General features: G+C 37.8%; 2 protein-coding genes across 2 annotated transcripts in view; one reads left to right on the forward strand and one right to left on the reverse strand.

Annotated features, from left to right (window-relative positions):
- Positions 1-12,228, reverse strand: part of LOC307154171 (GTPase IMAP family member 8-like) — a 61,465-nt gene extending 49,237 nt beyond the window's left edge. The window contains exon 1 of the mRNA XM_079898937.1: positions 11,788-12,228. The gene's annotated coding sequence lies outside the window, so the exon portion shown is untranslated. The remainder of the gene's footprint in view (positions 1-11,787) is intronic.
- On the forward strand, positions 2,237-4,428 carry LOC307154168 (uncharacterized protein; the record flags this gene model as incomplete). The annotated part of the gene is made up of 5 exons (XM_079898933.1): positions 2,237-2,402; positions 3,463-3,564; positions 3,743-4,027; positions 4,117-4,260; positions 4,351-4,428. Coding segments are annotated over 5 exons (714 nt in total), but the record flags the coding sequence as incomplete, so codon positions are not given.
- Positions 12,229-12,956: the final 728 nt, after the last annotated feature.

The raw sequence follows: 12,956 nt of genomic DNA on the forward strand, positions 1-12,956 counted from the left end.
ACTTGCGCTCCCGGGGGCGGTTCAGCGAAAAGAGAAGCTGAGTTTCGGCGCAAACGTTCCGTGGTGCTATTTTGCAGGTTTAGAAAACAATTCCACCACTGACCAGGAAAAACCTAGTCTAAAGTCAGTGGCGCGTTGCGCATGTTATTTATGCTATTTTAAGGGCGCATGCTTGGCCAATATTGTGTGCACAACACGCATACACTTTGATTCTCTCATCTACACAGAAGCAGCAGTTTTCATTTTTGCAAATCATACATTATTACAAGGAAAAATATTAACACACGAGGGAAATCATTGTGGGAAATCAACAGCTTACACATTTACCCAAATTATACGCCTGTTTAACCAAAGTTAATTTGGGTGTGTTTCTCCATCCCCAATGTCACTTCTCTGTGTTTTACGGCCCTGACAAGAACGTCGGTCTCCTCGGCTGTGATCCGCTCCTGGTGCGCGCCTGGCAAATCCGCCGTTATAATAGCAATCCATCATGGAACAAGCGTGCACGCTCTTAAAGGGAATGTGAGATGTCACTCTGATTGGTTTATTTCACGTTACGCCCAAACCACACCTATGAGTAATGAAGCTACTTCAAACCAACCCATTTTAGATTTGCGTCGGGTGCAAGACTCATTTATCCCGCCGGTATAATAGCAACAGCGCCCAAGACCCGCCCACAAAGTTACTTGCGTTTTGCGCTTGATACTTGCGTTTCAGATCGTTAAAATAGGGCTCAGTGAAACCATTCACTCATATATCTAATCTTGCGACCAAGTCTGCAAAACTGCAAGCACATCGATGTATGAATGAGTGTGTGAATGGGTGAATGTGAGGCAATATGTAAAGCGATTTGGTGGCCATAGGTCTGTGAAAGCGCTATATAAATGCAGTCTATACTCTAAACACAGTTCTCTACATGCCACACTCATTTACTGATGACCTACAGCCAATGATCATGTGTGAAAAAACATACATAAATTGTGTATATATATATATATATATATATATATATATATATATATATATATATATATATATATAATGTACATAAAAGCTACAATATAGATTGTTTCACAGCAGCTTCAAAATAGTATCAAATTCAAAACAAATTATCCTGTAAAGCTGCTCTAGAAGCTAATAGTGTGATTATTCTGCTCAAATCACTTCACTGTTGACTCAGTTTAGTTCAATAACTGTAACATTCATCAATTGTCCATACATACTGTATACAGTGTATTTGTGTACATACATGCACATGTGGCAAACTCCTGTACACTCACTGCACACTGAACAAGCAAAAGACACAAGAGAGTAGTGTTTTACATTTGTCACATCTGTAGTTTGGTGTGTATGTGGCTGATCATTTGATGTTTGTGTGTAGAGTTACTACACAAAAACACAATTTTTGGAAGAGTTTGATTTTGCAAGAGCTGTCTGATGTTTTATATATTATGTTAGTGCATGTTGTATATATTATTTATTATTATTTATTTTGCATGTGTTTTGTGGTTTTGTGTGTAGAGTTTCAAGAAATTGAGTCATAGTTTCAGAAATTGTGTGTAAGCAATTTGAAAAAACTGTTATACTACCATCAGTCATTTAACAATTGTATTATATAATAACTGGTCAAATATTAATTTAGCTGCTTCTTACCTCTTTTTCAGCTGAAGCATTGCACTGGAATATTTATTGTGAAAGTGCTGTAAAATTATTTTGAATCACTTGATAATTTGTTTTTGGCATCTGGTTGGTAAGTCTGAAATGTGTTTTAATAATTAGTTATGACTTTAGTTGTTTCTGCATCAGATTCACTGTTAGTTTCTCTAAATGTTGGTTCTATAAAACACTGAAGCTCAAACAGCATTAGTTTCAGTGTGACGTGATTCTCGTCTGAAGTAAAAGTGTTTTCAGTGTTTGATGTTGTGTGGAGATCAGATCAACTTCATCATTAAATCAGAGTTTCATTCAAAACCACCACAAAGATGCAATTATTAATCGGTTTTGTAGTTTGGAAATTTATTTCAAATGTAAATTTCAAACTGTTTATATTAGTAATCCATTATAAAGTTATTTAAAAGTATTTTATTTAAACAGAAGAATCTTGTTGTGTTTGTACTTCAGGTGTTTTAGGTGTTGATGGAGTAAGGGTAACATCAGTGATGGAGGGAGATTCAGTCACTCTAAACGCTCGTCTTACTAAAATGAAGGATGATGATGTGATTCAGTGGAGAATTTAATAGCTGAAATCAATGTAACGGCCGACAGAATCACTGTATATGATGATGTTCTTGATGGGAGATTCAGAGACAGACTGAAGCTGGACAATCAAACTGGATCTCTGACCATCACACACACCACCAGGGCCGGATTATCCATAGACGGGATTGGGCGAGTGCCCTGGGGCACCAGCCAATAGGGGGGCACCAAGTGATTAAGATAATGACTAGACTTTAAAATATTTTTCATGTTTTGTATATATATTATTTTGCTGGAAGAGATGCAGATACAAAATTAACAGTTAATGATACAATATATACAGAGAGAATATTAATTATATCCATAAAGAATTGACCGTTCGCAAAACCCCGCCCTCGAACGGTCCTCGTCCAATCCTAGCTCAGCAACTGTAACTAAGGAGAAGGACCCCCGTGACCGTCAAACATTGCGATTTTCAGCAAGATGGTGAAACGATGCGCCTATGGCACCTGCAGGCTGCAAGTCTGACACCAGGTACCCCAAAAGTTAGAGGGAGGGGTCGTTTTTTTCGCCTTTCCAAAGCCCAAGATCCAAGCGGAAAGATGCCGACAATGGATTAAGACAACCCCGACAACCTCACTCATGGGCGTCAGTTTGGTTTGAAATGTGCTGGGGACAGAGACGCATTCGGAAGTGCATTTTCAGAAGTGCTGGGTACAATGACGCATTTTTTTCTCTCTCTCTCTCTTTCGCGCAGGTCATGTTTTGAAAGACGATGTCCTGTAGCTTACTAATGTAAATAAATAAAAATGTATACAAAAATGTGATGATGTCCAACTCGTTTTATGAATAAGAAAGCCTTAAGTTTTCAAAAAGCATTAGACATCTCTGACCCACTAATCTACTTCATAAGTACCATGCTGACAATATGACATGACGTGGTTTAACAATGATTACCAAATTTCTCTCTCATATTGCTCCTCATAACCACTGAAAACGGTCAAAAAACGGTTTTCAGTAGGTTGGGCTGTGAACGGTGGGTTGGGCTGTGGGTTGCTGTGGGTTGACTCCACACGGTTCTCATGGGGTTTATACTAACGTGAAAAAGCTTTACGTGGCTTAATGTACCTAAACAACGATCACCAAACTTCTCTCTCATTTTGCTCCTCATAACCACTGAAAACTGTAAAAAAAAAAAAAAAAAAAAATCGAACCCAAAGTCGATTTTAAATTGGGGGGGGGGGCACTTCAAATGTTGTCACCCAGGGGCACTAGACGGTGTTAATCCGGGCCTGCACACCACAACTGAACATACTGGAGATTTTATCAACACATTTGGATCAAAAATATTTAGAGTTTCTGTCTATGGTGAGTAGAGATCATTTATCCTGTCCTTCAAATATTCTTATTTTATTTAGTATTTTAATACTGAATTGTTGAATCATTTTATAGTTTCAGATGACAGACCATATAAAACTCACTTAACACAATGAACCGAATATAAGACGGTTTATTAGATTTGATCATATTTCTGTTTATTTTCCAGCTCGTCTGCCTGTTCCTGTCATCAGCAGAGACTGTTCATCATCATCATCATCATCATGTTCATTGGTGTGTTCATCAGTGTTGAATGTGAGTCATGTGACTCTGTCCTGGTACAAAGGAATCAGTGTATTGTCCAGCATCAGTGCGTCTGATCTCAGCATCAGTCTCTCTCTACCTCTGGAGGTGGAATATCAGGATAAAAACACCTACAGCTGTGTGCTGAACAATCCCATCAGCAACCAGACCACACATCTGGACATCAACACACTCTATCACACATGTGCAGGTACCACAGCACTGATATTAGTTGATGTCAGCGCTGATATTAGTGTTTATTGACTGATCTGATCTCAGTTTGATGTGTTTATTCCTCAGACTCTGTCCACTGGTGTGGTCCTACTGAAGCTGTGATCCGATTGGTCCTCTCTGCTCTGGTGGGCGTGGCTACTGTCATTATTGTGGTTTATGAGATCAGATCCAGAAGAGCTGAACGAGATCAAGCACATATTCACACATCAGGTACATGATTGATGATGTCATTTCTCACAAACTGATTTTGCATCTTGAATGTCAGATATATTTATGCCTTGATATGTTCATCTTTTTCAGGAAGTATTGAAATCTAAAGCAGAACGCTGAACTTTATAAGAATTTTCAAGGGTGTCCTCTGTTTTCAGTTTTAAAGGCTTTATTGTTCATATTTCCCTTAAAGAGCATCTTGCATGTAAAAAAAAAAATCTAAATGAATATATAACCGTGTATGAAAATACCATATGAAAAGATAATGCAGGATTTAAAAATTTTTAAAACGACATAAGGACACCAATTTAGTAGATAAAGTGAGCGTTTCTTTGCCTGCTCGTACAAACCGCTTTTTTTCAACATCGCGTCATTTTACGTCACATGAGGGAGATGTGTGCTGTGCTCTGCCGCAGCTCAGTGCAGAGTGGGTTGGTATTCAGTAATAGCGGTCGTGAGTCAGTGTGTTTTCAGTAGTTTTTGTATTTCAATTTATCATCGTCATGGTAAATTTTTGTGTTTGTGGAGCTTGCAAAAACTCCAGCCTGTCAGGACATCGAGTCCACCGGTTTCCTAACAAGAAAAAGTACGGTGTGCCTGGGTGCGGGTTGTGCAGGTGAAGAGACGGGATTTCTCTTCCGCGTCGGCTTCGGAAAACGCGGTCGTGTGTAGCGTTCACTTCAGATCGGAGGATTATCGTCCCGGCGATATGATGGAGTTCAACATGGGATACCGAAGTAAGAACCGGGTGAGACTCAGAGCTGGTGCGGTTCCTTCAGTGCACGCATCTTCGGGTTCTCCTGCCGGATGTAGGCGCGAGCACAACATCAACTGGCAAACGCAATGTATGCGGAACGAAACTGAGCTACTCGTTGTTGTGTTTGTGTGGACCGTTTATCAGTTTGGACCAGTGCAGCGCGAGCCTGATCAAGCAACACTGTAACTGCGAGATCCAGTAAATAAAGCATTTGAATTCGCCACTGAAGTAATAACATCGCTTGCGAGATCTAGTGAGAAATATTCACATTTCTCCGTTATTAACGGATCGAACAGCGCTGACGTGGAAACCAGGAATAAACATTGTGCAATGAATGAATGAACTATCCAGTGTCCACAGATCAGCAACATTCAGCATGGCTTTACTGTAGTAACACTCAGGGTTCGAATTACAAAGTGGCTTTCGGGGGAGCCCTATTTTCTGATCCTCCCTGACTGACTTTAACGCTTTTGGTGCATGTTCGGGCATTTAAAACAATAGGTTTACAGTAAACAGTACAGAACGTACTTGGTTACTTACGTAACCTCGGTTCCCTTAGACTAGAGATAATTGGGAACGAGTACTGCGTTGCCTTGCCGTGCTATTTCTCTCACGTCAGGTGTTTTCGCTTCAGTCGATTAGATCTGTCATATGGATAGTTTTCTCTGTATTCTCTTCTATTTGGCGCGCAGAGTCTGGCAGGGCGCCAAGCGCTCCTATTGGATCGCGCGCTTCTGCTTTCTCGCCATTGGTTTGTGCAGTTGCCTCAGCACAGCCTATCAGCGCGCTCGCGCGAGCTCTGATGCTCTCGCCTGTGCTGCTGCAATGCGTTTTAAAATAAAGGCTTCAATATTCTCGAGAAAAGGAGTTTTCCCTTGTACAGATTGTACAAGAAATGTACAGAAAATCAAAATCTATATGCTACACAAAAAATGGACAGTGTTTTAGAGCTCCCCCTAAATGTCTCAAAGTAGGCTTTCAGGGGAGCCCAGGTCCTTTTCAGGGGAGCCAAGCTCCCCTTAGCTCCCCCGTAATTCGAACCCTGGTAACACTAACTGCAACCATGGAAGTTTGGCATTTTCCACTAAGGCCCAGTATGCATCCACCTCCCTGCAACACTGACTTTCCTCAGCTGTAAACATTGCCTCGCATTTCCCACACAAGCACCTATGGAACAAAAAATGTATCAGGAATGAATATCTCTCTGTCTCTCGATGAGAAACCGCTAAGTTATATCACGTAACGTTAGTCTGGGCGGATATTAATGAGCATGACAAACGCCTGATCAAAGCTTAGTTTCTGTTATTGTAAGTTCCATTATGTTCTGTCTAACATTAATCCTGGCCTGTCCCTGCTCTCTTGGCAGCCTAGCAGGCTCATAATTGTATGGCTGTGGTCCGTCAACAATTTCCTCAGCGTCCGAAATGTCATTGCAATCCATTTTTCCCTGTTGTTTGAATCGACCGCTCTCCCTCGTGCTACGTCACGACTCTCGCCCGTCACGCCCATTTTCAGATGCGGAAGTAAAATTTTCTCACAAAAACGACTCCAGAAGCCACTGTAGAGTATTTATATTTTTTTTTTTAAGAAAATCTAGTTCCTACATTATTTTTCTATACATTGACTTGTTGGTCTTCTAACCTGCAAGATGCTCTTTAAATACATAAAACAAATGAATAAAGAGACACAGATCTCACTTTACTGCTACTGCTGTATATTCCATGTTTTATTACATTTATTATGTCCAGCGCCTCCTGGAGGAGATTTCAGCAGTGCACCACATACAGCATTATTAAAACATTATTTAAATAATTGTAAATGTTTACATTGAGTTAAATAGTTTTTTAAATAATATTATTTATATTAAATGATATAATAATAAGTCTTTATTAAATAATATTCTTCTTCTACCACTACAAACATTATTTTATTCATTTTTATTACATTTTTATTGTGTGCCTCTGGCAGATTTTCTGGAGTAAAACACATATACACATAAACACACAGGCTACATTGTTTCCACGACTTTCCAAAAACAGAGAAAATATAGACAGATTGATTAGATTGAGTCAGAAGAGAGAAAGATGTTTAATTCACCGTCGCTCCTTCAGCATCTGTATTAGAAACACCCTCACAGCAGTGTTTACTTGTGTTTTGTAAAGCCAAGGTAATATAACAATGTATAGTGTGTGATAGCCTACACAAAGTAGGCCTACACAATTAGGCTATGTTTTTTTTTCTGAGTATTGTTATTCACTGATTACGCTTCTTTATTTTATTCATGCAGAGCTAATGTGTAAATTAACGAAAACGAATGTTCATCGAACTACATGGATAAAAATAATTAAATAAAGAGAATAAAGATCACGCACTGCGCATGCGTCCTTATATCAGCAGAGGAGCTGTGACTGACCAGACGCGACTCTCCTGCTCTTCTGACTTTATCCTGCTTTACAGGTAAAAACACGGGAATAAAAAGAGAAACCTTTTAAAAAGAGCAGTGATTGCACTATTATAATGTCCAGTGAATGTAAACTGTTATTGGTGAAGCAGTTCGAGGACGTGCTGTTTTTCTTGATTTATGATGTTCGCGCTAACATGAAGAAAATGATTTAATATGCCCCAGTGAGCATTATATTTAACTATAGTGCTGTATTACTTATTTTACAAAATGTTTATTTGTTCGTTATAAAGAGTTAATAAATGGCGTTAAAGATCTCTAGGAAGCTCACTCTGAGATCGCGTTTGGCGCGCTTACTAGTCACGTGATCAGACTCTGAGGAAAGTCAAGTCAAGTCAAGTATATTTGTATAGCGCTTTTCACAATACAGATTGTATCAAAGCAGCTTCACAGTATTAAATTAAAATAATACAACAAGGTTTGTTTCTAGTGGAATTTATTGATAAAATCAAATTAGATATCCCCAGAATATCCCCAACTGAGCAAGCCAAAGGCAACAGTGGCAAGGAACCGAAAAACTCCATCAAGTGACCTAATAGTGTCCTAAAACTCCATCAGGTGACCCAATGGAGAAAAAAAAAACCTTGGGAGAACCCAGGCTCAGTCGGGGGCCAGTTCTCCTCTGGCGTTTATTAACTAGAGGCCGGATTGTAATTTGAACTGTAAGATTAAAAATATTATATGAATGCCTGGCTGAAGAGATGCGACTTTAATCTAGTTTTAAACTGGGAGAGCGAGTCTGAGCAACGAACAGTATCAGGAAGGCTATTCCAGAGTTTTGGAGCTAAATGTGAAAATGCTCTCCCTCCTTTGGTGGTTCTGGATATCCTAGGTATGACCAAAAGCCTTGAATTTAGTGATCTTAAAGGTGCATAACGCAAGTCTCTGAGTTTTTGCAGAACTATGCCCCCCTCTGGCGACAAATGAAACTGCAGCACTGCAACTGAACGCGCATGACGTCACGCCCAGTCTCAGATTCCGACCCGAATCCCTCTTATTTATTTTACTGTACAGGATTATAGAGGCAATCGCATTGATCAGAGAAGGGCTCATTCAGCCCATCAGGCAATTGTTTAAGCATGTATGGGTTAGAATAACGGGTATTTTTAACTTTAAAAGCTGCATAATGCACCTTTAAAGAGCGCGATGGATTATAGGGCGATAGAAGATCCGTTAAATAGACTGGAGCTAAGCCGTTTAGGGCTTTATAAGTCAGTAGCAATACCTTGTAATTAATACGGAACTTTATAGGTAACCAATGCAGTGATGATAAAATCGGTGTTATATGATCATATTTTCTTGATCTAGTAAGAACTCTAGCGGCGGCATTTTGGACTAACTGTAGCTTGTTAATTGAGGATGCAGGACAACCGGCTAATAAAGCATTACAGTAATCTAGTCTCGAGGTCATGAATGCATGAACTAACTTTTCTGCATCAGAAACTGATAGCATATTACGTAGCTTAGCAATGTTTCTAAGGTGGAAAAAGGCGGTTTTTGTAACATATGAAATATGATTTTTGAAAGACAGGTTGCAATCGAGTATAACACCCAGGTCTTTTACTGTAGAGGATAAAGTAACAGGACATCCTACTATATTAAAGTTGTATTGCGAGAGGTTTTGTGGGCGGTTTTTTGAACCGATAAGTAGTACCTCTGTTTTGTCTGGATTTAATAAAAGAAAATTACGCGTCATCCAATCTTTTATATCTTTAACACACTCTGTCAATTTGGATAATTTAGCGTTTTCATCTGGCCGTGATGAAATATATATTTGAGTGTCATCAGCATAACAATGGAAACTAATTCCATGTTTCCTTATAATATTTCCAAGTGGCATCATATATACTGAGAATAATAGAGGGCCTAACACAGATCCCTGCGGCACTCCATAGTTTACTGGAGTTATGATCGATTTTTCTCCATTTAAATAGACAAAATGGTAGCGGTCAGATAAGTATGATCTAAACCAGCTTAATGCTTGTCCTTGAACACCAGTATAATTTTGTAGTCGATCTAAGAGTATTGTGTGATCTATAGTATCGAACGCAGCACTAAGATCAAGTAAAACTAGTATTGAGATACAGCCTTGGTCAGAAGCTAAAAGTAAATCATTTGTGATTTTAACGAGCGCAGTTTCAGTGCTATGGTGCGGCCTGAAACCAGACTGAAACTTCTCATAGATATCATTTTCTTGCAAGAAAGAACACAATTGAGCGGACACCACTTTTTCTAATATTTTAGACATAAATGGAAGATTTGAAATGGGTCTATAATTTGCTAGGTTATTATGATCTAATTGTGGTTTCTTAATGAGAGGTTTTATAACTGCCAGTTTAAATGTTCTTGGAACATGACCTAAAGATAAAGACGAGTTAATAATATTAAGGAGAGGCTCTTCCACTACAGGTAACACTTCTTTCAGTAGTTTAGTTGGTATCGGATCTAATAAACATGTTGTTGTTTTAGAGGAAGTGATAAGTTTATTTAACTCTATTTGTTCTATAGTTGTAAAGCACTGTAATTGTTCTTGCGGGGTGATAATTAAGGCTGAATTATAAGGCGCAACTGAAGATTGAACGTTTACAATTGTGGTTCTGATGCTTTCTATTTTCTCAGTGAAGAACTTCATAAAATCATTACTACTAAACTGTAACGGGATATTTTGTTCGGGTGATGTCTGTTTATTTGTTAGTCTAGCCACGGTGTTAAATAAAAACCTTGGATTATTTTGGTTATTTTCTATTAGTTTGCGGAGGTGCTCAGCCCTGGCTGCTTTTAGGGCCTTTTTATAACGTGACTAACTGTCTTTCCACGCGATTCTAAAGACCTCTAAATTAGTTAGTTTGAAAGTGTAGAAGCGCTGAATCTTGTGTCGACTATGGGCGATATAAGAGTGAATTAGTTTTAAGAAGCAAATACAGCATGAAAAAAACATAATTGCTTTGAATATTATGAGTAAATTCACACTAATTATCATGGTGTTGGTCAATATTAATAATCCTGTTTATAAGAAGTCTGTTCAAATGTTAACTAAAGAAGGTGAAATGAAGAAAGGAGGCAAACGAGTGACAAAAGGTGATTTATTTTGACACCGTGATAGAAGAGAGATACTAAAGAATGTGAAGTAATGCTTTAAAAGCAATTGTGTGTAACTGAAATTAACTGGTTGTTAAAATAAAAATATCAGCATAGCAGCTGTGAAAGACCAGACGCGACTTTATTTTCTTTAATCTTGTTTTACAGGCATCAGTTAATCTGTCAGCCGGGCCTGCAACATTATAATTGTACATTATTTTTCTGATAGATGTAGGATGTTAAAGGGGTGGTTTACTGCCTTTTTTCTTTGCTTGATTGTGTTTATGGGCTGCAATATAACATGTCTTCGTGTTTCGTTTGTTAAAAAACGCCTTATTTTTCATAAATTTCACCTTTATTGTAAGCCGCTTCCTCCTCTGTCATTTGAACGACCGGTTGACTTCCTTAGTCTATGAAACCACTCCCTCAGAAACAGGCAATGAGCTCAGATTGGTTAGTTCGGCCGGTGTGTTGTAATTGGCTAAACTGCGTCCGGAATCTTCACGCCCATTACCTTTACGGGCGACAGTTGCATGTGCTCCGGACCCGGTCAAATGTAATGGTGTCAATATTGCCTCATCAGTTTGAGCCAGAATCAGACCCAGAGAGCGGTGATGAAGAGAGTCAAGCAGAACCTCCGCAAACACGGCTCTTACTAAACGTTTCTGAATGGTAATTTTTTATTATTATTATTATTTTCTCAAATAATTTCCATACACTGTTACTTGAAAATGCTACTGTTTGTTAGTTTTTGAGATAAGGTTTCCCCCTGATTAAACATTTCATATAACTGAATACATGACTGAGTAATACCGTTTTTTAAAGATATTGTTTTATTGATAGAATGAACTAACCGTTTAACTATTCACAAAACTTACCGGTAGTTTACAGTTTGTCGTTTTCTTACATGATAACAGCAGCTGAAGTTTGCTGTTGCGATAATTTGCACACGTTTCTTATACACACAAAATAACATCGAACTAACTAGCTACTATAACCAAACAGCTTTGGCATTGGTTTGCGTTCTTGATCAAATAAAAAAATTACGTCATAAAGTATGTGGAAAATACGTTTACAAAATTTCTACATATTACAAATTCGGATCCAAAATGTTTGTACGCATCTGTCATATACTAAAGCCAGCGCTGGTATTTTTTTACATCCTTGATAAAACTAAAACATTACGTCTTAAATTATACAGGCAAATACATTTAAAATGATTAAATCTTACTTGCAGGTTGTGGCCCAACAACTGCTGCCTCTGGTTTTATAGCTGTAACTGCTTCATGTTGGAGTAATAGTTTCTTGTTGAATCCGACATTGAACTCGTGTAGATTCTGGAAGCTGTCTTCCGTAAAATGCGCAGCACAGAGAGCTAAACTACGATTGTAATTGTCAGGAACATAATCAAACTTAAATTTTAACCATTGTTGACGAACTACAGCGTCTGTAGGAAGCCTGAACACAGAAGACCTGACAGCTACAGCTCTCCACTATAACTCCTCCTCTTCGACAGCAGAACATGTTCCGGAGGGAGTTTTGATGTAAATGTATGGGTTATGCTGCGTTCCAGGCAACCTGTAACCCGTGTTTTTCCAACTCGTAACTGGGAGTACATCGTTCCAGGCAACCTGTAACCCGTGTTTTTCCAACCTTATACCCGTGAAAGTGCACTGGAACGGCAGTCAAACCCGTTACTTCACTGCGGTCAAGTGGGCCGCGCGTTGAAAATACACGGTCAAGCCAGCCGCACATTTTTTTTAGTATGCGCGTCTATTTGTGTACTTACGGTATGGGTGCTGAAAGAGGCCAAAATTGATTTTAAGACACATTTTCTGCTATTTTCCATCTTATGAGGACATAAATAATTAAATTTCATGATTTTTGTATTAAATACGACTTTTAATTGTGTTTAATCTTTATTATTTTAATGTTTGTAGGCCTATATATGATTTACATGAATTATTACATAATTTATTCATGTTTATAATAATGTTAATTATTATACATCATTCGTTTTTTTACATTTTCATGATTTTTTAAAGATATGACTTTTATATTTGTTCATTTAAAAAAAAAAAAATTGTAGGTCTATATATGATTTACATTAATTATTACATAATTTATTCATGTTCATATTAATGTTAATTATTATACATCATTCATTTTTTATTGTCAATTTTAATGTTCAATATACGATACATTAATTATTATACTTTATTAATTAATGTGAATTAAATTTATATTAAATTATGTAAATTAAATTATTAATGTTAATTATCATACATTAATTGTTTTGCATTTTTATTGCTGATTTTAATGTTTGTATATATAAAGTATTCATTAATTATTATACATCATGTATTAATGTTTGTTTGTTTATTTATTTATTTACTTACA

The sequence above is a fragment of the Squalius cephalus genome, assembly GCF_949319135.1.
Source record: "Squalius cephalus genome assembly, contig: scaffold_73, whole genome shotgun sequence".
In the NCBI taxonomy this organism is placed as follows: domain Eukaryota; kingdom Metazoa; phylum Chordata; class Actinopteri; order Cypriniformes; family Leuciscidae; genus Squalius; species Squalius cephalus.